General features: G+C 38.0%; 1 protein-coding gene across 1 annotated transcript in view; it reads left to right on the top strand.

Moving 5' to 3' along the window:
- The window catches only part of NID2 (nidogen 2), a 143,038-nt gene that overhangs the window by 96,778 nt on the left and 19,319 nt on the right, over positions 1-26,941 (top strand). Inside the window, exons 12-14 of the mRNA XM_036750336.1 lie at positions 1,565-1,684; positions 17,257-17,478; positions 18,345-18,514. Of these exons, the coding sequence (XP_036606231.1) occupies positions 1,565-1,684; positions 17,257-17,478; positions 18,345-18,514 (512 nt within the window). The remainder of the gene's footprint in view (positions 1-1,564; positions 1,685-17,256; positions 17,479-18,344; positions 18,515-26,941) is intronic.

Here is a 26,941-nt window from a genome sequence, read left to right as displayed (position 1 = left end):
GTTGTGAAAGAAAACAGACAAAAAAACTCAAGAAAAATGAAGAAAGATTTTTTTAAAAAAAAGTGTGTTTCAGTCTGTGTTCAGACACCATCAGTTCTTTCTTTGAGGATGGATACCATTCTTCATCATAAGTCCTTCAGAATTGTCTTGGATAGTTGTATTGCTGAGAATAGCTAAGACATTCATGGCTGATCATCTTACAATATTGCTGTTACTTTGTACACAGAACATTTCACTTTGCATCAGCCCATGCAAGTCTATCCAGGTTTTCCTGAGAGCATCCTGCTCATCATTTCTTATACTACAATGGTATTCCATCATAATCACATACCACAGTTTGTTCAACCACTCCCCAATTGATGGCCACTCCGTCAATTTCTAATTCTTTGCCCCCAGAAAAGAGCTGCTATAAATATTTTTGTACATGTAGGTCCCTTTCCTTTTTGTTTTTTATCTCTTTTAGGATACAGATCTAGTAGTGACATTGCTAGGACAAAGGGGATGCATGGTTTTATAGCCCTTTGGACATAGTTACAAATTGTTCTACAGAATGGTTGAATCAGTTCACAACTCCACAGTGTATTAATGTCTCATTTTTCCCAAATCCCCTCCAACATGTCTCATCTACTTTTTCTGTCCTGTTAATCAATTTGATAAGTATGAGGTACTACCTCAGAATTGTTTCAATTTGCATATCTCCAGTCAATAGAGTATTTGTTTCATATGGCTGTAGATAGCTCCTATTACTTCATCTGAAAACATATCTTTTGATCCTTTATCACTTGTGGAATGGCTCTTACTTTCATAAATTTGACTCAGTTTGCTATATGTTTGAGAAATGAGGCCTTAGTTCACAACTCCGCCAACAATGCAATCTGGTCCTCATAACTACGGTGTCCTCATAATTCTCTGCCAATCTCTGATTTCTCATGAATTAAACTTTCTTATACAGCATGTTAAAACTTTTCTTTCTCTAGGAACAATATTAAGTCTACCTTAAAATAACTCCTGCCAGTTACTTTAGAGTCTTTAAAATCATATTTCTTAAGGAACTCTGAAATTTATGGTTCCATGAAGCAGCTAGTTAGTGCAGTGGATAGAGTAAGGGCCTATAGTCAGGAAGACCTGACAGATCCAGCTTCAGACATTTCCAACTATGTGACCCTGGGGCAAGTCACTTAACTTCTGTCTGCCTCAGTTTCCTCATCTGTAAAATGGTGATAATTACAGCACCTATCTCCAAGGCTTGTTGTGAGGATCAAATAAAATAATATTTGTAAAGCACTTATCATAGTGCCTGGCACAAAGGAGATGCTATATAAAAGATTATTTGCTTCCCTTCCAAACCAGGTCTGTATATATTGGGGTCACTTAGATTAGTTTACTACTTACGTGACCTTGGGCAAAAAACTGGGCCACACTTTCCCCCCACTATGAGATAAAGTAGTTGAAGTTGGTCTCTAAGGTCCTTTCCAGTACTAGAATGATCATGCAAACAATGTACAATGAAGTCATGATTTTCTTTCCTCTTCTCTTTGCTCCTTCCCATTCCTGATGTCTGAAGATGTTGATGAATGTATGGAAGAAAGATGTCACCCTGCTGCTACCTGCCATAATATCCCTGGCTCCTTCTCTTGCCACTGCCAACCTGGCTACAATGGAGACGGATTTCAGTGTTCTCCTGGTAAGATATCAGGGACTGGAGGAGTTTGGGAGTATTGGAGTTTTTATGACGTTATAGATATTTTCAATTAATAAGGACCTAATTCCTTACATTGAAGATTATACAAACCCTTAGATTCTTTACAAATGTTTGTTTTATTGAATTGAAATAATATATATTCTATTACTATAATTTTGTGATTTTGTAGACTGCTTCCTTTATTCTCCTTAAATTAGCTTATAATTTAGCTACACTGTCAAAAAATCTTTAGGGACATATCATTAAATATACCATATTATATATCATGTAAGCAAGTGACTTGTCATCAACAAGCATTTACTGTATGTCAACTATGTTCCATGCACTGTCTGAGGATACAAGGAAAGATGAAACCATCTCTGCCCTCAAGGAGTTTATATTAAACTACATGTACTTATCTCTATTATAAAATAAATACATGCTAATTTGGAGGATGACACTAGCAGCTGGATTCAATAGGAAGACTTTGTGTAAGTGGTAGTCTTTGTGCTGAGTTTAACAGGAAACTAAGGATTCTAAGAGGCACAAGTGAAGAAGAACTGCATTCTAGGAAAGAGCATCACAAGCGTAAAGACTTCCTGTTTTGTGTGAGGAAGAGTAAAAAATCAATCAATAAACATTTTTAAGCACTTTATGTGCCAGGCATGTGTTAAGTTCTATGGATACAAAAAGGGACAAAAGACAGATATTGCCCTCAAGGAGCTCACAATTTAATGAGAAACAATAAGCAAATAAATATGTACAAACAAGATACATATAGCGTAAGTAGTAAACAGAGATGGAGACAGCTAGGTGGTACATTGGATAGAGTTCTAGGCCTGGAGTCAGGAAGATCTGAGTTCAAATCTTGCCTCAGACATTTACTAGCCATGTGACCCTGGCTCACTTAACCCTGTTTACCTGAGTTTCTTCATCTGTTTAATGAGCCGAATAAGGAAATGGCACACTATTCCAGTATCTTTGCCAAGAAAATCCCGAAAGGGATTTGGACACAACTGAAAACAACTAAACAACAAAGAGATGATGCCTCTTAATCATGAAACAACTGGGAAGCTAGTATCACTGGATCAAAGAGTACACAGAGAGGAGTAAGATGTAAGGAGGCTGGAAAGGTAGGAGGGGTTAGGTTATGATGAACTTTGAATTCCAAATAAAGGATTTTGTATTTGGTCCTAGAGGAAATAGAGAGCCATTAGGGTCTAATGAGTAGGGAGAGTGATATGGTCACACCTGTGCTATAGGAAAATGATTTTGATAGCTGAATGGAGGGTGGATTAGAGTGGAGAAGGACTTGAGACAGGCAGACCCACCAGCAGGCTAATGCAATAGTTCAGGTGTGAGGTGATGAGGGCTTGCACCGCAGTGGTGATACTGTGAGAGGAGAGAAGGGGGCATATTCAAGATTAGTTGCAAAGGTGAAATCAACAGGCCTTGGCAACAGATTGGATTTGGATGGGAATGGGAAGTGGAGAGATGGTGAGGGGTCAAAGACAACACCTAGGTTGAGAGCCTGATAGACTAGGAGGATGGTCCTACCCTAGACAACAAGTTAGGAAATAGAGAATTTAGAAGGAACTTGGGGTTTATGAAAAAAGGTAATGAGTTTGGTTTTGAACATACTGAGTTTAAGATGTTTACTAGATATCCAGTTTGAGAGGTAGTTGGAGATGTAAGATCAGCAGAGAAGTTGAGGCAGGATAGGTAGCATATTGGCAAATTGTCATCACATTGGTAGCTAAGAGATCATTTGTAACTTTGGAGAGAGCAGTTTTCAATGGAATGATAAGCTCAGAAACTGGGTTATAATAGGTTCAGAAGAGAATGAGAGGAAAGAAACTAGAGGCACATATAGATGACCTTTTCAAAGAGCTTAGCCACAAAGGCCACAAGAGATATATATGATAGTAAGTGGGAATGGAAGGATCAAATGAGTATTTTTTGAGGATAGGGGAGACATTGCATGCTTGTAGGTAGTAGGGAACGAACCATCAGACAAGGAGAGATTGAAAAGAAGTGTTAGACCAACAATACCACTACCAGGTCTGTATCTCAAAGAGATAATTAAAAAGGGGGAAAGGACCCACATGCACAAAAATATTTATAGCAGCTCTTTTTGTGGTGGCCAAGAACTGGGTATTGAAGGGATGCCCATCAATTGGGGAATGGCTGAACAAGTTGTGGTATATGAATGTAGTAGAATACTATTGTGCTATGAGAAATGGTGAGCAGGTGGATTTCAGAAAAACCTGGAAAGACTTGTATGAACTGATGCTGAGTGAAGTGAGTAGAAGCAGGAGAACAGTGTACACAGTAACAGCAACATTGGGCGATGACCAATTTTGTTAGACTTAGCTCTTCTCAGCAATACAATGATCTAAGACAATTCCAAAAGATTCATGATGTAAAATGCTGTCCACATCCAGAGAAAGAACTATAGAGTCTGAATACAGATTGAAGCGTACTATACTGTTGTTTTTGGTTGTTGGTTTTTCTTTCTCATAGTTTTCCCCTTTTGTTCTGATTCTTCTTTCATAACATGACTAATGTAGGACATATGTTTATAATATGATTGTACATGTATAGCCTATATCAGATTTCCTGCTATCTTGGGGGGTGGAAATTTCAGAACTCAAAATCTTACAAGAGTAAATGTTGAAAACTAACATTAAAATTAAATTTAAAAAAAGAAAAGAAGTGATAGAGCAGGGATAGCAGAGGGGCAGTCTTTTGGAGGAGAAGAGATGGAAAAGGATTGCTTAATCAGGTAAAAGGTTTGACTTAGTGAGGAATAAAGCCACCTTATCTATGAGACAGGGTGAAGAAGGAAATAGTGGCAGATGGCAATATGAATGATATGAGATAAGGAATAGGGAAGAAAAGGGATTCACAGCAAATGGCCTCAGTTTTTTTTTTCTGTTTTTTGCTTTCATTTTTTGTGCTAATTAGGAAGCAGGTTTCTTAGCAGAGAAGGTGGCATGAGGGGGAGGCATGGGACATTTGAGGAGAGATAACAGTGTTTGGAACAGCAGTTGTAGAAAGTGAGATAGTGAGTTGATAAGGCACATATGGTGGGATTGCTTAGCAGATGTGAGTTCCCAGTTGAGGCTGTGTAAAACATAAATTTGTAATGAACCCAGTCAAAATGGTTATGTAATTTTTACCATCTTCATTCAGCAGCATATGTATAGGAATGAAGGTTGTAAATGGTGGGAGTAATCCAAGTCTGAGGCTTAGCAGGGAATGATTGGTGAAATGATAAGGAGCCTAAAAACTCCAGAGAAGAGAACAAGGTGGAGTTGAATTATTCACCAATAAATCAAGACAGAGAAAGAGGAGAGAGTGGTTAGTGCAGGAGAGATGGCCTGGGAGAGCATTGAGGGGGTCAAGGATTTGGAGGTCGTAGCATAGAAAATAAGTAGAGTTTTGTAAGGGAAGGCAGAAGGAGAGGTGGAAAGCCAAGAGATTATGGCTGGATAAGGAATTTCAGAATTTTAGAACATGGAGGTGGTACATTTATGGGTAACGAAAAGGTCAAGGATATGACCAACTTTGTGTGTGGCTGAGGTATGATGGAGGAGTAGGTCATGAGAAGTGAGTAGGTTGAGTAACTGAATGATTAGGGTCTTTGAAGGCGAGTCAGTATGAAAATCGAAGTCCCCTAGTATGAAGACAAGAGATGGAGAGGAGAGAAAAATTGTGAGCCATTTACCAAAATCATTGAGGAAGGAAAGGGAGTGAGTTGGAGTATCTCTTGCTGTCCCCCATGCCTGCAACACTCTCCCTCTTCCTCCTCTCTAGCTACTGACCTCCCTAGCTTCCTTTATGTCTCAACTAAAATCCACCTTCTACAGAAAGTCTTCTCTAACTTCAGTTAATTCTAATACTTTGCCTCTTTTAATTATTTTTTATTTATCCTGTACATAGCTTACTTTGTATATATTTGTTTTCATGTTGTTTCCCCTGTTAGATTGTAAGCTCTTTGAGAGCAGGTACTATCTTTTGCCTCCTTTTGAATCCCTGTTGCTTAGCATAGAACCTGGTGTAAAGTAGGTACCTATTAAATGTTTGATTGGTTGATCAATAGGACCCCCCAGGATTTTGATTGGGTGGCAGATGTGAATAACATGAACCTCAAAGGAAGAGAAGTTACTGGGTGATGGAGGAAGGGAGAGAACCTGAAAGTGGTAATAGAGAGGAAGGACCAATTCAACTCCCTGCCTGGGCCAATGATTCAAAGGGAATGAGTCAAGATACACTGGAAAGAGTGACCAAAGAGGCTGTGTCATCAGAGAAGGATCCAGATTTCAGTAATAACTACTTTAACTAATTACTAATAACTAATTACTTTTCAGTAATAAGTACTTTTAGTAATAACTTCTTTGGCTTTTCAAGAAAAGTAATGTGTAATAAGCCTAGAAAAGTAGGCTGGGGTGGAGCTAAAGTGGCAGAGAAAAGGCAGGGACTCATCTGACCTCTCCCCCAAATCTCTCTGAACATCTTTAAATGCTGCTTCAAAAAAAAATCCTGGAGACACTGAACCCACAAAAGGATGGGGTAAAACAATTTTCCAGCTGAAGGCAACTTAAAAGATTGACAGGAAATGTGTGTTGCACTGGGGTGAGGGGAAATGCCTGGGGAGCCACTGAATCAGCAGCAGCAGTGGCTGCTTCCAGAGCTCTCAGCCTACAGATGGTAAGGGCATCAAACAACTAATCAGAAGGATTACAGGGGTCACTTTGCTAGAGCTGGGGGCAGGACTCTGTTACTTTGCCCATACTTGGATCCAGGTTGCAGTTATGGTGGCAGTGCCAGGGTGAGAAAGAGAAGCAATATATCAAAATTTGCAGCCATCGTGGAGTGGGGATTCTCATCACAATTCCAGGGCAGAAAAGAGTTCTTGTGGTCACTCACAGACCAGAGCACAGTCCAGAAAAGTAGCAAACATGCCTGTCCTTAGATCACACCACCTTGGAAGTACTGAAAACTTACAGGTCCCCAGAATTAACTCTGAAAACAGCTGCGCAAAAAACCTAGAGCTTGGGACACTGCACCTTCCACCCTGGGAGCAGAACTCCATGTTAATGTAGAGTTAAGAGTCAAAAAATTGGCTGGAAAAAAATGAGCAAACCAAAAAAATTCTGACTCTTAAATGTTACTTTGGTGACAAGGGAGATCAAAAACACACTCAGAAGAAGAAAACAAAGTCAAAACTCCTACATACAAAGCCTCATGGAAAATGTAAATTGGTGTCAGGCCATGGAAGAGCTCAAAAAGGATTTCAAAAATCAAGTAAGAGAGGTAGAGGAAAATTTTTCAGAAAGAGGAATGAAAATAACGAAAAAAAAAGAGTCAACAGCTTGAAAAGGAAGCATAAAAAAATACTGAAGAAAATAATACCATAAAAATTGAATAGGCTAAATGATAAAAGAGGTACAAAAATCCAGTGTAGAGAGGAATGCCTTGAAAAGGAGAATTGGCCAAATGGAAAAACGATACACAAAAATTCAGCGAAAAGAACTTCTCAACAAGCAGAATTAGCCAAATGGGAAAAGAGGCACAAAAATTCACTGAAGTAAAGAAATCTTTTAAAAAGTACAGTTGGCCAAATGGAAACAGAGGTACAAAAGTTCACTGAAGAAAATAATTACTTAAAAATTGGAATTGAGCAAATAGAAGCTAATGACTTTATGACAAATCAAGAAACAACAAAACAAAGCCAAAAGAATGAAAAATAGAAGAAAATGTGTAATATCTCATGAAAAAACACTAACCTGGAAAATAGATTCAGGAGAGATCATTTAAAAATTATTGGACTACCTGAAAGTCATGATTAAAAAAAGAGCCCAGACAACATCTTTCAAGGAGTTATCAAGGAAAACTGCCCTGATATTCTAGAACCAGAGGGTAAAATAGACATTGAAAGAATCCACCTATCACCTCTTGAAAGAGATCCCCAAATGAAAACTCCCAGGAATATTATAGGCAAATCCCAAAGCTCCCAGGTCAAGGAGGAAATACTGCAAACAACCAGAAACAATTCAAGTATTGTGAAGCCGCAGTCAGATTTTGCACACAAGATTTTGTAGCTTCTATATTAAAGGATTGGGGGACTTGGAATATGATATTCTGAAGAGAAAAATAGTTAAGACTGCAACCAACGTACCCAGCAAAACTGAGTATAATAAATGGATGTTCAATGAAATAAAAGACTTTCAGGCATTCCTGATTGAAAAAAAAAAGACCATAGCTGAATAGAAAATTTGACTTTCAAATACAAAACTCAAGAGAAGCATAAAAAGGTAAACAGGAAAGAGAAATCATATGGACTTATTGAGGTCAAACTCTTTACATTCCTACATAGGAAGATGATACTTCTGAACTTTCTCATTATTAGAGCAGCTAGAAGGAATATACATATATATATATACATATATACATATACATATATACATATATATATATATATAGACAGAGGACACAGGTGTGAGTTCACTATAATGGCATGATATCTTAAATTTAAGGGATGATAAAGAGGAATTCGCTGGGAGAAAAGGAAAAGGAGAGGTAAAATGGGGTAAATTATCTCACATAAAAGAGGTAAGAAAGAGGTTTTGCAATGGCGGGGGGCAGTGGGAGAGGTAATGGGGAGCACTTAAACATTACTCTCATTGGAGTTGGCTTAAAGAGGGAATAAAGTACATATTCAGTTGGGTATATGAGCACGAGGGGAAGGGGAATAAGAGAAAGGTTGGGGTGATAGGAGGGGTGTATTGGAGAGGGCTTAGTCAGGAGCAAAAACACATTTTAGGAGAGACAGGGCAAAAGAGAGAGAGGAGAGAAGAGAAACAGGAAGGAGGGAAATATAGTTAGCAATCATAACTATGAAAAAAATTTTGAAGCAAGTTTCTCTGATAAAGGTCTTATGACTCAAATATATAGAGAACTAAGTCAAATTTATAAAATAAGAGCCATTTCCCAATTGATAAATGATCAAAAGATATGACAGTTTTCAGATGAAGCAGTCAAAACTATCTATAGCCACATTTTTTTAAATGCTCTAAATCACTATTCTTTTATTTTTAAGAGAGGAAGGCAGGACAATTAGGGTTAAGTGACTTGCCCAAGGTCACACAGCTAGTAAGTGTGTCAAGTGCCTGAGGCCTGATTTGAACTCAGGTCCTCCTGATTCCAAGGCCCATGCTCTACTCACTGCACCACCTAGCTGCCCCTTCTAAATCACTATTGATTGGAGAAATGTAAATTAAAACAGTTCTGAGTTACTACTGCACACCTATTAGATTGGCTAATAGGACAGAAAAGGAAAATGACAAATGTTGAAGGGGATATCGGAAAATTGAGACACTAATGCACTGTTGGTGAAGTTGTGAACTGATTTAACCATTATATAGAACAATTGGGAACTATGCCCAAAGGGCTATAAAATTATGCATCCCCTTTGACCTAGCAATACCACTACTAGGTCTATAATCCAAAAGAGATAAAAAACAAAAAGGAAAAGAACTTGTAGATAAAAAAATATTTATAGCAGCTCTTTTTTGGTGGCAAAGAATTTGAACTTGAGGGGATGCCCATCAGCTGGGTAATGGCTGAAAAAATTGTGGTATATGATTATGATGGAATATTATTGTGCAATAAGAAATGATGAGCAGGATTCTCTCAGAAAAAACCTAGAAAGACCTACATGAACTGATGCAAGGTGAAATGAGTAGAACCAGTATAACATTGTACACAGTAAGAACAATATTGTGAATGACTTAGCTATTCTCAGCAATACAATCATCCAAGACAATTCTGAAGGATTTATAATGAAAAATACTATTCATCCCCAGAGAAAGAACTGATGAAGTCAGAATACAGACTGAAGCATAAATTCTTTACTTTCTTTATTTTGGGAGGTTTGTATGTTTTCTTTTACAACATGACTAATATGGAAATATGTTTTGCATGACTACATATGTATAAGCTATATCAAATTGCCTTCTCAATGAGGGGTATGGGAAGGGAGGAAGAAAATTTGGAATTCAAAATTTTTTTAAAAGTAGTGTACATGCATATATAATCAGGGAAAAATAAAATACTAAATTTAAAAAAGAAAAAGAAAAGTAGACTGAAACCCAGGATGTGCATTTCTTTAAATGTCAAATACACAAGTTTACATGTGATCTCAAAAGTAATCATGATCTACTGGGGTTTATTGGTCAGATTTATCATTTAGGAAGTTCACTTTGGCAGCAGTGTAGAAGATGCCTTAGAGTGGAAAGAATCTTAAAGCAAGGAGTCCAATTAGCGCCTATCATCTCGAAAGGTTTCAAATATGGGCTTACCCCATGGTCATGTGAGAACCAGTTTAATGAAGTTTGAAGTAGCTTATAAGCAGGAGGTTGGCCACTAAGCAATAAAATTTGGTCACAGCAATTCATGAAGATGAACAATAGTGGGTGAACAGACTGTAATCACCTTTGGTGGAGAGAATGCTAAAGCTGGTGAAATCACAAATATTTGAATTGTAGAGATGATAAATATATTAAATTCAAGGTCACCAACTAAACATCTGATACCTCAAACTTCACATCCTGTGAACATTACAAACTCATCATGTCCAAAATAGAACTCATTTTCTTTCCTCCCAAACCTGACCACAGCTTTCCTATTGCTTTTGAGTATACCACCATTCTTATGGTCTTCCAAACTCATAAAATCAGTATGATCTTCATTCCTCACTTGCATTCACTCTGTATATCTAATCTGTTGCCAAGTTTTGCCATTTTTATTTTCATAATATCATATATATGTGATTGATGATATGCACTTGTATCAGGGATATATACATATATATATGAATGTATGCATGCACATGTTTACACTTATGTTATATGCATACATAAATATACATATAGATTATATATACATGTGTGGGGGATGTTATTTAGGGTATTCATTCTGATGGTCTTCCCTACTTTCTTCAATTTAACTCTGAATTTTGCAATAAGAAGCTTATGATCTGAGCCAGTGTCAGTCCCAGGTCTTGTTTTAACTGACTATTTAGAGCTTCTCCACTTTGGGCTGCAAAGTATATAAACAATATGTATTGACCATCCGGTGATATCCATGTGTAGAGTCACCTTTTGGATTGTTGAAAAAGAGTGTTTGCTGTGACTAATGAGTTATTCTGACAAAACTCTAATAGTCTCTGCCCAGTCACGTTTTGTACTCCAAGGCCAAACTTGCCAGTTATTCTAATTATCTTTTGATTTCTCACTTTAGCATTCCAATTCCCTATGATGAATGTGAAATCTCTTATTAAAATTTAATTTCTAGAAAATCTAGATCTTCATAGAACTGAGTAACTTTGGGCTGTTTGGCATCAGTGGTTGGAGCACAGACTTATATTACTGGGATGTTAAACAGTTTGCCTTGGATTCAAACAGATATCATTCTGTCATTTTTGAGATTATACCTCATTACTGCTTTTCTCACCCTTTTATTGAATATGAGGGCTACTCCATTTCTTCTAAGAGATTCTTGCCTATGCATCTGTAGTATATGTAATGATCAGCTGAATTAAGTTCACTCAGTTCCTGTCCATTTGAGTTCACTGTCACCCAAGATGTTGATTTATATATTTATACATATATACGTACATACATACATACATACATACATACATACATACATATCTATATATGCCTTTCTCTCCACTTTCCCAGCCATCAATCTGATACAGGCTCATCAACTCCCACCTGATATATTGCAGTAGTTTTCTGGTTGACCTTCCTTTCTGACACATAGTAAGTAAGAGCTTAATAAATGCTTGTTGGCTGACTTACAAGAAACTACTGCTTTAGTCCAGATACGAGGTGATGATGATAGTCTAGAATGAGGGGATGGCTATGTGACTGGCGAAAGGGCTACAGACATGAGAGATGTTATTGTAGCAGAACCAAAAATACTCAGTAACTGATTGGATATTTGTGGTGAGTGAAGCTGAGTTCAATATAATTCCAAGATTGCAAACCTGTATGACCATAAGAATTGTGCAACCCTTAGAAGAAATACAGGAATTAGGAAAAGAGTCAGGTTTTGGGGAAAAGATAACGTGTTCTGTTTTGGACGTGTTGAGTTGAGATGCCTACAGAATACCCAGTTGGAAATGGTCAACACTAAATTGGCGGTAGATATGTGTAAGACTCATCTTCACAACAATACTAATTGAACCCCATGGGAGCTGATGCAATCAGCAAGATGGTCTGTTGATAGAGAAGAAAAGATAAAGCCCAGGGTTAGGAAGAAGGAATATATGGATGATGATCCAGAAAAGGAAACCAAGTATATTCACTATGAAAATTACACACTTAACTCCAGTATTTTAGACTCCTGTATCAATTTTTTCAGTCAACATTTATTATTTATTAATATTCCAAATACTGTTCTTTTTTGCTGTTGTTTGATATATTTTGTTTTTACTCCCACTTCATGGGAGGTCTCTTGTAACAAAGTGAATATTTGCCTGTCAAATTAATAATACAGTGACCCCATCTGAGGTACATGCAACATTTTACATCTGTAGCATCCTCCCATTTCTCTATTTCAAAAAATTGAAAGAGATCTATTTTCTCTCCTCACTCTCCACACCACTGGGAAAAAAGAAAAATAAATTTATTTTAATAAATATGTATAGTCATTCAAAAAGTTACCTTAACAGCTTTTAAAATATGTATGTACACCTATATCATAATATATAATAACTATATCATATGTATATAAATATATTATGTGTATATTTTTCTTTTCCTTTCTTTTCATTATATCTCTTAAGATTTCTGACATTTTTCCTACATATTTTACTACCTTTGTTGTATAAAGTAATATATTAAGTAATATAGTAAAAATTACTAAACGGTACATGTGCTTTTACCCAGTTATACCTGTTAGTCCTATACTTAAAAGTGATCAAAGAAAGAGAAAAAAAGTCCTTTAGTCTTGGCATATGAATATGATGGAATATTATTATGCTATAAGAAATGAGGAAATAGATGGTTTCAGAAAGAAGTGGAAAGACTTAAAGGAACTGATGCAGAGGGCAAGAAACAGATAAAAGAAGAATAATTTATATTATAAAGTCAATATTATAAAAATGAACAATTTGGAGGATTTTTAATAAACTGATGAATAATGCAATTAGCAGAACCCAAAACACAATATATAATAACAACAATACCATGAAAATAAAACAACTTTGAAAGCTGTATAAGCTACGATTAATGCAGTGGCTATCCATGGTTCTAGAGAACCAGTGATGAAACATGCAGATTAAGACATACATACATACATATGCAAGAGCAGCTAGGTGATGTAGTGGATAGGGTGCTGGGCCTGGAGTCATCCTTGACTCATTTTCCTGAATTCAAATCTGGCCTCAGGCACTAGCTGTGTGACCCTGAGCAAGTCACTTAACCCTGTTGGCCTCAGTTTCCTCATATATAAAATGGGCTGTAGAAGGAAATAGCAAACCATTCTAGTATCTTTGCCAAGAAAACCCCAAATAGGTCATGAAGAGTCTGAAAAACTGGGAAAAAAAAGCCGAACCAACACACTTATGCATGTACACATATATAATATATACACATTATGTATAACATTTGCATATATAGACTATGTATTATGTATATAATATACATGATATATAATACCTCATTCCTCATCCTATTATCCAATTCCTCATTCCCATTCCTGTCAATCCTTTTGCTCCAAACAGCCCTTCCACTGTGCCCTCTTTAAAACACCTGTTTCATAGGCAATAGACTTCTCTTCATCTTAAATATATTCCTTTCCTACTCCCTCCATATACTATCTCATTGAAATGGCATTCCTGGCCATTCTTTCTGGTACTGGCTACACCTTCAATCATTCTTGCCTCATTGGCCAAGACAAGGGAGGTGGAATACTCCTTCCTCCCCATTGTCACTTTCAGGTTCTCCCCATTCCTCTATTATGAAGTAACCTCTCTTCCTTTGAGGTTCATGCTATTAGTATCTACCACCTAATCAAAAATAACAGTAGCCATTGTATACAGACGCTCAGGTCATCCCCCTTCCTTCCTCAGTGAGGTTGATACGTGGCTCACATTTTTTCTCTCCTCCCCGACTTCTTCCCTTCTGCTACGGGACTTCAATAAACATATTGATTCTTCCTCAAACACCTTAACTACTCAGTTCCTCAACCTATTCATCACCCACAAGAATATCACTTCGACCACAGACGAAGATGGTTATATCTATGATCTTGCTCTTATTCACAAATGTTTAAGAATCCTGAAATCCCCTTATCTGACCATTTTTGTCTGTCCTTCTGCCTTCCCTTACATAATCCTGCTCTTCATCCACACCATGACCTCCAATCCCTTGACCCCTCAATTCTCTCCCATTATATCTCCCTTTCAATAGTCACTTTCTGCTTTTCTTCCCATCTTGATTCCTTGATAAATCAGTACAACTCTCCACTGCCATCCTCTCTTGAATCCCTTATCACATCACCAATTATGCCCAGCCAAGTTCAGACTTGGATCACTCCAACAATTTGTCACCTTTGGTTCTACACACATGCTACTGAATGAAGGTGGAGAAAAATGCAACCATTCTGACTGGGTACACTACAAATTTATGTTACATAATCTCAACTGGGTCCTCACAGCTACAAGGCAGTTCTACTATAACTCCCTTATCAACTCACTATCCCATTCTTCACATTGGCTCTTGCAAATCTTTTCATACCTCTTTAAATTTCCCCCTTCCCCACTCTCTCAGTTGAGAACATTGCCTCATATTTTACAGTAAAAAAAAAATTAGTCCATTCACCTTGAGCTCCCTTTCCCTCCTCTCCTATTACTCGAGTGCCTTCTGCTTTACTCCTGTCTCGAATAGCCTCAGTCCTTACTAAGACTGATTCCTCTACCTGTTCAAGTGATTTCATTCCCTTCCATCTCTTCCAATAGATTGCTTCCTCTGTCACCCCAACTCTTTCATTTATTTTCAACCTCTTCCTCTCTAATGGCTTATTTCCTCCTGCCTACAAAATGCTCATGTCTCCCTTCTCTTGAAAAACTCTCAGTTGGTCCTTCCATCCCTGCTAACTATTGTCCTGTATCTTTTCTGCTCTTTGTAGCTAAACTCAAAAAGACTATCTGCAACAGGTACCTCTACTTTCTCTCCTCTCACTTTCTTCTTAACCTCTTATAATCTGGCTTCTGACCTTATCATTCCACTGAAACTATTCTCTTCAAAGTTAGTAATGATCTTAGTTGCCAGATCCAATGGTCTTTCCTCCATGGCCTCTCTACAGTTTTGACACTGTTGATTGCTCTCTTGGTACTCTCTTCTCTCTAGATTTTTAGGATACCACTCTCTCTTGGTTTTCTTCCTCCCCACTGGGCCATTCCTTCTCTGCTTCCTTTGCTGAATCCTCCTCCACCCTCTATCTGTAGGTATCTCTCACAGTTCTGACCTGGGCCTTCTTTTCTTTTCCCCTTTTGTTATTTCACTTAGTGAACTCATTAGCTGTCATGGATTTACTGATGATTCTCAAATCTAACTTTCCTCCCCCAATCTCTCTGCTGATGATCTCCAATCTTAACTTTCCAACTGCCTTTCAGACATCTCGCACTGGATTCTCAGTAGACATCTTAAACTCAACATGTCCAAAACAGAATTCATTTATATTCCCTATTTTGGTAAAGGGCAACACCAGCCTTACAGTCTCTCAGGCTTACAACCTAGGAGTCTTCCTATATTCCTCACTCTCTTTCCCCACCCCCACCACACATCCAAGCTGTTACCAAGGGCCTTTGATTTCACCTTTGCCACTGTGTCTCTTGAATACACTTCCTTCTCTCCTTTGACCTCGCTACCATGATACTTCAGGCCCTCAACACTTCACACTTTGATTAACTTGATGGTAGGTCTGCCTGTCTCAAGTGTTTCCCCATTCCAATTCATTCTCCATTCAGCCACTAAAGTGATTTTCCCAAAAGGCAGGTCAAACATTTCATACCCCCACCCAAAAAACTCTAATAGCTTCCTATTGCCTCCAGGATCAAATACAAAATGCTTTGTTTGGCATTTGAAGCCTTTCATAACTTAGTTTCCTCCTACCTTTCCAGTCTCCTTACACATTACTCCCTGACAAGTGCTCTTTGATCCAATGACGCTGGTCTCCTGGCTGTTCTACAAACAAGACACTATTTCTTGGCTCCAGGCATTTTCTTTGGCTATCCCCCATGCCTGGAATACTCTCTCTCTTCCTCTTCTGCTCCAACTACTGACCTCCCTGCCTTCCTTTAAATCCCAACTAAAAGTATATCTTCTAAAGTAAGCCTTTCCCAGCCCCTCTTAATTCCTTCTCTTAATTATTTCTTATTTATCCTGTACATTGCATGGTATGTATCAATTTGCATGTTGTCTCCCCCATTGGATTCTAAGCGCCTTGAGGGGAGGGGCTCTTTTTACCTATTTTTGTATCCCCAGTGCTTAGCACAGTATCTGGCACATAGTAGGTGTTTAATAAATGTTTACTGATTGACATATATGTATTCATATATTTTATTACAAAGTTTATGTATATATTGTATATTAACATTGTGTATAACATTATATACATGTGTGAATATACATATAATTTTTCACATATAAATAGCATATTTGATATTATAATTATTACTATAGATAGTAGATAGTAAGGTCCATGAAGGCAAAAAACTATGCTTTATTTAATCTTTTTATCACTCCAGCACACAGAACAATGTGTACATTTCAAGAACTTAATACACGTTATTGAATTTAATTATAAATATATATATATATATATATATATATATATATATATATATATATATATATATATACACCAGCCTTTTGAATCAAATAAGGTATTATTTGTAAAGTGCTTAGTACAAGTCCTGTCCTGTAATAAGTGCTCATTCCCTCTGCCCACCCCTTTCAGATACTGCAACTTGGAAAGAACAAAAATGAATTTGATGGTTCCCTGGAGCCATAGAGACTGAATCCATTTCCTGAGTGAAAATCCATATTGAGGCTTCATCAGAGGGGACAATGAATAAATCTGAAGGGGAAGGGTGACTGGATTGCGCCTCAGTGGAGAGATTTGGGGGAAACGAATAAGAATTCCTGTGTATCTGTATTTCTTTCAGCTTTAGAGCATGGTCAGTTCTTGGGTCAAGCTCCTTCATCCTGGTTTGAGCATATATCCCCTTTTGTTTTCTTATTGTTGAGCCTTGATAACAAATGCTTAAGGGGAAACACTGAAAATGGCTCTCTTTTGTTTCATGTTGAAATGGTGCTCTCTGTGGTAACTTTGGAAACTCTTCTGGTGAACTCTGGCCCAAGAATGGGGATTTGGAACCAGCTTTTCTTTGTTAATTGAACATTTGGAAGATATAAGAAATAGAGCTTGGGGTCAGCAGCATGTGTGCTGAATTCTATACGTGGCCCTCAATAAAAGACTTTTCTTTCTTACTTTAGAACCTACCCAGGGACCACGGACAGTTTGTGAGCACTGGAGGGAAAGTCTCCTGGAGCACTATGGTAGCAGGCCTCGGGAAGACCAGTATGTTCCACAGTGTGATGAGTTTGGCCATTTTAACCCCTTGCAGTGTCATGGAAACAGCAACTTTTGTTGGTGTGTGGATAAGGATGGCAGAGAGGTTGAAGGAACTAGATCACAACCAGGAATCACTCCTGCATGTAAGAATCACCTAAGGATTCATTGTATGGTATACAAATGCTTACGAGGAAAAGCCATGATACTGATTAAACATTATACTGAATCCTAGGCTACTTGTTCTCCAGGGAAAGTGCCTAAGATGGAGGGATAGAAGGAAAGGAAAAATCAATAAATTTGATGTAATGATTTATAATCTGGTCCACAGAATAGTCAGGTAAACATTTGGGAGGCAGGTTGACATAGTGAATAGGGAACCATCCTCGGAGTCAGGAATACCTACCTCTAGTAGACAATGATCATGTGACTGAGCATGTATAAATAAGTTCCTTAAATTCTCGGTTTTCCAGGCAGTTGCTGTAAGATGCCGCACAATTCTGATTTGTATTGGCAGCGGGAATTCCTCACTGGGGATTTCCTATACCAATGAAATCACAAGTCAAGACCCTACTGCCCAACCCCACCCCCGCCCATGCCCCTGGCAAGATTTAACATTTGGTCTCATTTTTAGTTTTTGTGATTAGAACATCTGGGATTTATGAAACCATATGGTCCTTTCCATTACCATTACCCTCTTCCTCTTTGTTCCCCCAAGTAGCTCAGTATGAAAGAAATTTGCCTGTCAAACTGGGCACCAACCCAAAGCTTCTTTTTTTTTAAATTGTAAAATATTTTCCATCTTTGTTTTCCTTAGAATGAATAACAGGCAGATTTCCAAAACTTATATTTTTAAAACCCCCTAGAAATCCAAATTTCATTTAAAAGAACATCTGGAGCACATCTGTTGGGTGGACAGTCTTAGATTTTGGAGACTGTGATCTAGGGGAAACCTAATTTAACTAATTTTTCTTTTTCTTGTCTTTGTCTTTCTTTCTTCCTCCTATGGCAGGTATACCGAGCATTGCTCCTCCCACCATTCTGCCATCCCCACGTCCTGATGTAATACCACCATCTGTGGGCACATTCCTGCTCTATGCCCAGGGCCAGAAGATTGGCTACCTACCTCTCAATGGAACCAGGCTACAGAAAGAAACAGCCAAGACATTACTATCACTGCATGTAAAGTATATTCCTCAAGAGGGACTTTTCTACTAGCATGCATAGCTTCTCTGCAGGCTTAAAGCCATCATGTATTTTATTCTGTCATGGCCTCCTCATGCAGATGATAAGGAAATAAAGGTCTCCTCTCATAACTATTTCTTACATGATCTCACCCTAGTTTTACCAAAGATAATTTTTCATAGTTTGCAAGTGTGGAAAGAGGGGCTTTGTAGTTATTAGGTGTGTCTCACTCAACATGCAGAAATCCAAATAAGGAAATTGCAAATCTGTACTAAAGCCATATAAGTGAAAGTGTGATGGCATATTATGGAATCTCGCTGTGAAGATATCTTATAAATTTACATGACAGATTCACCACCCACTTATTTTTGCAACTTCTTTGGAAAAACCCAAACCCAGGATCAATAGGACCTGCTCCTTTGTTTTATCATCTTTTCCACATCTCTAGTACCTATTCCAGGTCCTTTATTGGACAAGGAGTTTGTGTTAAACCTCATATTTCTGAGAAGGAAATTTCTTTGCTGGGGATGTTTTCTGATTCTAGTTCTGTTTGGCTGAACTTTGATTTAGGGTCAGGGACAGCAGGGATTTAAGATTAGGAAATAACTGTTACTACTAGTACAAATTCTAGCATCTTAACAAGATTTCTCTAAAATAAAAAGTTGAAAACCAAGAAATTATTTTATATATACAGAAAAATTCCACTTATTTTAGTCAACTGCATTTAATTGACTGCATTTCTGGGAATATCTCTGATAGGATGAGAAAAGTGGGAGAAAATTGTAATATGGGATTTGTAAGAACATCTTGAGAAATATGTACTTGAAGCATTCTTTCCTTAGAAAATCTTGAAATTATTATGGCTTCAGTCTTGGAAAACATTCTCCTGGATCTTCTCCACATCTCTAGTACCTATTCCAGGTCCTTTATTAGACAAGGACTTTGTGTTAAACCTCATATTTCTGAGAAGGAAATTTCTGCATTTAGATTCCTTGGACAATTGGCATTTTAGAGATTTTATTTTTATATAAAGCTACAGTTGATCCCAAGGTATCAATATAAATTCAGTCAGTCCTACAACTAATAAAGCCTGAACAGTTATTCTGTTGTTGTTCACTCAATTCAGTCATATCTGATGCTTTGTGACCTCATGGGGTTTTCTTGGCAAAGATACTGAAGTGGTTTGCCATTTCCTTTTCCAGTGAATTAAGGCAAACAGAGGTTTAGTAACTTGTCCGGGTCACACAGCTAGTAAGTATCTGAAGCCAGATTTGGACCCAGGTCTTCCTGACTCCAAGCCCAGTACTCTATCCACTGAACCACCTTGCTGCCTCCTAGGCAAACAGAAGTTATGTCACACAGCTAGTAAATATTTAAGGCTGGATTTGAACTTAGGTTCCTGACTCCAGACCCAGCTGTCTATCTGCTAAGCCATCTAGCTGCCCAGTTATATCCTATAATTATGTTTCAGGGAAAGAGTCAGCAAGCCAAACCTCATTTTTCTTGTACAAGTCTTCCTTATGCAGAACTTGTATTTGTTGTTGTTCAGGCATTCAGTTGTGTCTGACTCTTCATAACTACATAGATGCCAGGCCCTTCTATCCTCCACTATTGATTGAAGTCTGTCCAAGTTCATGTTCATTGCTTCCATGACACCATCTGTTCTTCTCATCCTCTGCTGTCCCCTTTCCCTTTGTCTTCAGTCTTTCCAAATATCAGGGTCTTTTCCAGTGAGTCACATCTTCTCATTATGTGGCCAAAGTATTTAAACTTCAGTATTTTACCTTCCAGTCAATAGCCTGAATTAATTTCTATAAGTATCGACTGATTTGATCTCCTTGCTGTCCAAAAGACTCTTAAAAGTCTTCCCCTGGGGCAGCTAGGTGGCACAGTGAGTAGGGCACCGGCCCTGGAGTCAGGAGGACCTGAGTTCAAATCTGGCCTCAGACATTTGACACACTTACTAGCTGTGTGACCTTGGGCAAGTCACTTAACCTCAATTGTCCTGCCTTCCCCCTCTAAAAAAAAAAGTCTCCCCAGCACCACAATTTGAAAATGTTGATTCTGTGATGCTCAGCTTTCCTTATAGTCCAACTCTCACATCCACACATTGCTACTAGAAAAAGCATAGCTTTGACTATACAGACCTTGTCAGTTAGGTGATGTCTTTGCTTTTTTTTCTATTTTATTTTTTTTCCAATTACATGTCAAGACAATTTTTAGCATTCAATTTTACAAGATTTTGAGATGCAAATTTTTCTACCTCCCTTCCTCTCTTCCCCTCTTCCAAAAATGGTAGGTAATTTGATGCAGGTTATACGTGTGCTGTGATATAAAACATTTCAATATTAGTCACAGTTGTGAGAGGAGAAACAGATCAAAAGAGAAAAAACACAAAAAAGAATAAAGTAAGTGAAAAATATACTTCAATATGCATTAAGAGTCCATCAGTTCTTTATCTGGATATGGATAGCATTTTCCTTCATGAGTCCTTTGTATTTGTCTTGGATCATTGCATTGCTGAGAAGAGCTGAGTCATTCATAGTTGATCATCACACAATGTTGTTGATACTGTGGACAAAGTTTTCCTTGTTCGGCTCATTTCATTTTGCATCTGTTTGTACAAGTCTTTCAAGGTTTTTCTGAAATCTGCCTGTTCATGTCTTATTGCATAGTAGTATTCCATTACATTCATATACCACAGATTGTTCAGTCAGTCCTCAGTTGATGGGCATTTCATCAATTTCTAATATTTTGTTACCATGAAAAGGGCTGCTATGTATGTCCTTTTCCCTTTTATATGATCTCTTTTGGATACAGATCTAGTAGTGGTATTGCTGGATCAAAGGGTATGCACACTTTGGTTTCCCTTTGTGCATAGTTTCAAATTGCTTTCCAGAATGGTTGTATCAGTTCACAACTCCACCAATAGTGCCTTAGTGTCCCAATTTTCCCAGATCCTCTCCAACATTTATCATTTTCCGTTTTTGTCCTATTAGCCAATCTGACAGGTAGATGTGAGGTGGTATTTCAGAGTTGTTTTAATTTGCATTTCTCTAATCAAAAATAATTTAGAATACTTCTTCATATGCCTATATGCTTTGATTTCTTCATCTGAAAACTGCCCGTTCATATCCTTTGAGCATTTATCAATTGGAGAATGGCTTGTATTCCTATAAATTTGACTCAGTTCTGTATATGTTTGAAAATGAGAACTTTATCAGTTACTTGCTCTAAAGATTGTTTCTCAGCATTCTGTTTTCCTTCTAACCTTAGTTGCATTCGTTTTCTTTGTATAAAAGCTTTTTATTTTAATATAATCAAAATTATCTACTTTGCATTTTGAAATGTTCTCTCTCTCTTGTTTGGTCGTGAATTCTTCTCTTCTCCATAAATCTGATAGGTAGAGTATTCCTTGCTCTTCTGATTTGCCCTCAGTGTCTGTCTAAATCATGGGCCCATTTTGACCTTATGTCACTATATGGTGTGAGGTGTTGGTCTATACCTAGTTTGTGTCCTATTGTTTTCCAGTTTTCCCAGCAGTTTTTGTAAAATAGTGAGTTCTTATTCCAAAGGCTGGGGTGGATACACAGAATAAATCAGGGATAACTAAATGAGGGAGGGCCGTAGTATTAAGGGGAAATCATGAAAGTCTCCTTCCAGAAGGTAGCTGGGACTTGAAGAAATTCCAGGGGAGCCAGGATACAAAGAGGAGAAGGGAGAGAAACTCAGGTTTGGGAGATAGCCAGTGAAAAGGAAAATCTCAGGAGATGGAGTGTCATGTTCAAGAAACAAGTAGGCTATTGTAACTGGATTGTGGACTATGGAGGAAGGAATAAAGTATAAGAAGACTAGAAAGGTAGGAAGGACCCAGATTATGAAGGACTTTACAAGCCAAAAAGAGGATCTTATATTTAATCTTAGGTGTAATAAGGAGTCATTGGAATTTATTTAGTAAGGGGGTGGTATGATATTATCAAGAGATAGCTTTAGAAAAATCACTTTGGTAGTTGAATGTAGGATGAATTGAAGTAGGGAGAGGCCTGAGGCAGGGAGGCCAACCAAGAAGGCCATTGCAATAATCCAAGTGCAAAGAGATAAAAGCCTGAACCAGAGTGGTGGCAATATCATAGGAGAGGAGGTAGTTACGAGAAATGTTATAAAGGTAGAATCAAAAGACCTTGGCAAATTGTTGAATGAAGGAGGGAGATGAGAAGGAGAGAGGTGAGATGAAATGAAGGTAATACCTAGGTTTCAAGCCTGGGTGACTGGGAGGATTATGATGCCCTCAATAATAATAATAGTAATAATAATGATAATAATAGTTCAAAAGAAGGGAGGATTTGGGGAGAAAGGTAGTAATTTCAGTTTCCTGTTGAGTTTAAAATGTTTATGGAACATACCATTTGAGATATTCAGTAGGCAATTAGAGATATAGCACTAGGGGTCAGGACTAGATAAACAGACCTGAGAATCATCTGCATAGAGATGGTAATTGAATCCATGGAAGATCACCAAGAAAAATAATATGGAGGGAGAAGAGAAGAGGTCCCAGGACAGAACTTTAAGAAACACCCATGGTTAGCAGGTATGATCTGGATGGAGATCCAGCAATAAAACCAAACAACCCCGCCCCCTGCCCCCCCAAAAAAGAAAACAAAGCTGAGAAGTATCAGGTAAGTAGGAGAAGATCCAGGAGAAATCAGTGTCACAAAAACCTAGAGATAAGAGCATAACAAGGAAAAAGAAGTGATCAACAGTGTCAAAAGCTGCATGGAGGTCAAAAAGGATGCGTTATGAGAAAAGGCCATTAGATTTGTCATTTAAGAGATCTTTGGGGGCAGAACCCACAAAATAGCAGAGGGAAGCAAGGCTCCAGCCCAGGACAGCCTGGATGGTCTCTGGGTGAGGTCTATCCCGCACGGAGCTGGGAGCAGAGCAGGGTGGAGTAGAGCAGAGCCCAGTGTGAGCGGCGTGGACCAACCAGACCAGGAGCCGGGCAGAGCATGCCCTAGCACCCTGAATCAGTGAGCTGCAGCAGTTACCAACTTCTCAACCCACAAACACCAAAGACAACAGAGAAGGGTAGTGGGAAAAGCTGCAGGAGTGGAAGGAGTTCCCAGTTCGGCTACCGCCCTGGGAGCAGCAGAGGTGGGGCAGCTAGAGAACTACAGCTGCAGTTGCTTCCAGCCCCAGGCCCACCTGGTGGGAGGAATTAAGTGGAGGATCAGAGCGGGAATGAAGAGCCTGCTGAAGATCTAAGTCCAGTCCGGGTTGGGGGTTCTTGGGGAAGGAGGAGTGCTGCTGTGGCAGAGTTGGCCCATCCCCCCAAGCTTGGAACATAGTTCTCTAAACTCTACAAGCAGTCATACCCCACTGAAAAACTCAAGGGTCAAGTTAGTTGGCTGGGAATATGGCCAGGCAGCGAAAACGCACCCAGATTCAGTCTCAGACTTTGGAATCTTTCTTTGGTGAAAAAGAAGACCAAAACATACAGACAGAAGAAGTTAACAAAGTCAAAGAGCCTACAACAAAAGCCTCCAAGAAAAACTTGAACTGGTCCCAGGCCATGGAAGAGCTCAAAAAGGATTTGGAAAAGCAAGTTAGAGAAGTAGAGGAAAAATTGGGAAGAGAAATGAGAAGGATGTGAGAAAACCATGAAAAACAAGTCAATGACTTGCTAAAGGAGACCCAAAAAAATACTGAAAAATATACTGAAGAAAACAACACCTTAAAAAATAGACTAACTCAAATGGCAAAAGAGCTCCAAAAAGCCAACGAGGAGAAGAATGCCTTGAAAGGCAGAATTAGCCAAATGGAAAAGGAGGTCCAAAAGACCACTGAAGAAAATACTACTTTAAAAATTAGATTGGAGCACGTGGAAGCTAGTGACTTTATGAGAAATCAAGATATTATAAAACAGAACCAAAGGCATAAAAAAATGGAAGACAATGTGAAATATCTCATTGGAAAAACCACTGACCTGGAAAATCAATCCAGGAGAGATCATTTAAAAATTATTGGACTACCTGAAAGCCATGATCAAAAAAAGAGCCTAGATATCATGTTTCAAGAAATTATCAAGGAGAACTGCCCTGATATTCTAGAGTCACAGGGCAAAATAGAAATTGAAAGAATCCATCGATCGCCTCCTCAAATAGATCCCAAAAAGAAAACTCCTAGGAATATTGTCGCCAAATTCCAGAGCTCCCAGATCAAGGAGAAAATACTGCAAGCAGCCAGAAAGAAACAATTTGGGATTGTGGAAACCCAATCAGAATAACCCAAGATCTGGCAGCTTCTACATTAAGAGATCGAAGGGCTTGGAATACGATATTCCAGAGGTCAATGGAGCTAGGATTAAAACCAAGAATCACTTACCCAGCAAAACTGAGTATCATGTTCCAAGGCAAAATATGGATTTTCAATAATATATAGGACTTTCAAGCTTTCTCAGTGAAAAGACTAGAGCTGAATAGAAAATTTGACTTTCTAACACAAGAATCAACAGAAGCATGAAAAGGTAATCAAGAAAAGGAACAAGAAAAAGAAATTGCAAGGGACTTACTAAAGTTGAACTGTTTTGTTGACATTCCTACATTGAAAGATGACATGTATGATTCATGAGACCTCAGTATTAGGGTAGCTGAAGGGAATATGCATATCTATATATATATATGTTTATGTATATATATGTATAAGTGAATATGTATGTATGTATATATGTATGTGTGTATATATATATATAGAGAGAGAGAGAGAGCACAGGGTGAGTTGAAGATGAAGGGAAGATATCTAAAAGAAATAAAATCAAATTAAGGGATGAGAGAGGAATATATTGAGAGAGGGAGAAAGGGAGAGATAGAATGGGGCAAATTATCTCACATAAAAGTGGCAAGAAAAAGCAGTTCTGTAGGAAGAGAAGAGAAGGCAGGTGAGGGGGGAATGAGTGAATCTTGCTCTCATCACATTTGACCTGAGGAGGGAATACCATACATACTCAATTGGGTATCTTACCCCACAGGAAAGAAGGAGGAAGAAGATAAAAAGGGGGGGGGAACGATAGAAGGAAAGGCAGATAGGGGGAGGAGGTAATCAAAAACAAACACTTTTGAAAAGGGACAGGGTCAAGGGAGAAAATTCAATAAAGGGGGATAGGTTAGGAAAGAGCAAAATACAGTTAGTCTTTCACAACATGAGTATTGTGGAAGGATTATACATAATGATACACATGTGGCCTATGCTGAATTGCTTGACTTCTTAGGGAGAGTGGGTGGGAAGGGAAGAGGGGAGAGAATTTAGAACTCAAAGTTTTAAAAACAGATGTTCAAAAACAAAAGAAAAAGTTTTTGCGTGCAACTAGAAAATAAGATACACAGGCAATGGGGCGTAGAAATTTATCTTGCCCTACAAGAAAGGAAGGGAGAGGGGATGGGAGAGGGGTGGGGTGACAGAAGGGAGGGCTGACTGGGGAACAGGGGGGAGGGTAGAAATGGGGAGAAAATTTATAATTCAAACTCTTGTGAAAATTAATGCTGAAAACTAAATATATTATATTGAATAAATTTAAAAAATCATCAGAAAAAAATAAAAATAAAATTAAAAAAATTTAAAAAAAAGAAAGATCATTGGGAACTTAACAGAGAGAAATTTCAGCAGAACAATGAGGTTGGAAGTCCTACTACATAGAGTTAAACAGTGAGAAGAAATGAAGTGAAGGCAGTGTTTTTTGTTTGGGGTTTTTTTTGTTTGTCTTTTTTAGGAAATTTTTTTAAAATTTTATACTTAAATACAAAATAAGAGAAGAAAAAAACATTGTCATGTACACAGCAAACACAGAGAGGATTCAATGTAACACAATAAATTTCCATTTCAAGAAAACCTATGTAGTAAATACTACACATTGTTTTCAAAACTGCCCAGCTTTTCTTTGCTTCCTTGTTGGTTTTCTCTTGTTCTCTGCTGTGCACTTTTTACTTTATTTTTTTCCCTCCTTACCCCTACCCCATCCTAAAGAAAGCTACGATTAAGGATGGATCCTAAACATCCACATATATACTTATATGTGTGTGTGTGTGTGTGTGTGTGTGTGTGTGTGTGTGTGTGATCATACTGTGTTTGTTTCCTCCTAACATCTGTTTCTCTGAAGATGGATAGCATCTTTCTTCTTAAGTCCAAGTCTTTCCATGTTTATCTATATTAACCAGTTCATTATTTCCTACACCACAGCAACATTCCTTTCTGGATTCAAACAGCATTTTCCTTCATAGGATCTTTGGGGTTAATTTGCAATAGAATGACTTGGTTGCTCAAAATCGTTCTTAAAACAATACTGCTGTTACTGTATACAGTGTTCTCTTGGTTCTACTTATTTCACTCTTCATTTTTTCATGGAGGTCTCTCCATGCTTTTTAAAAGTCATTG

Source organism: Trichosurus vulpecula, chromosome 3, assembly GCF_011100635.1.
Source record: "Trichosurus vulpecula isolate mTriVul1 chromosome 3, mTriVul1.pri, whole genome shotgun sequence".
Taxonomy (NCBI): domain Eukaryota; kingdom Metazoa; phylum Chordata; class Mammalia; order Diprotodontia; family Phalangeridae; genus Trichosurus; species Trichosurus vulpecula.
Note: the sequence above shows the minus strand (reverse complement) of the source record. Positions and strands in the feature narration are given on the sequence as shown.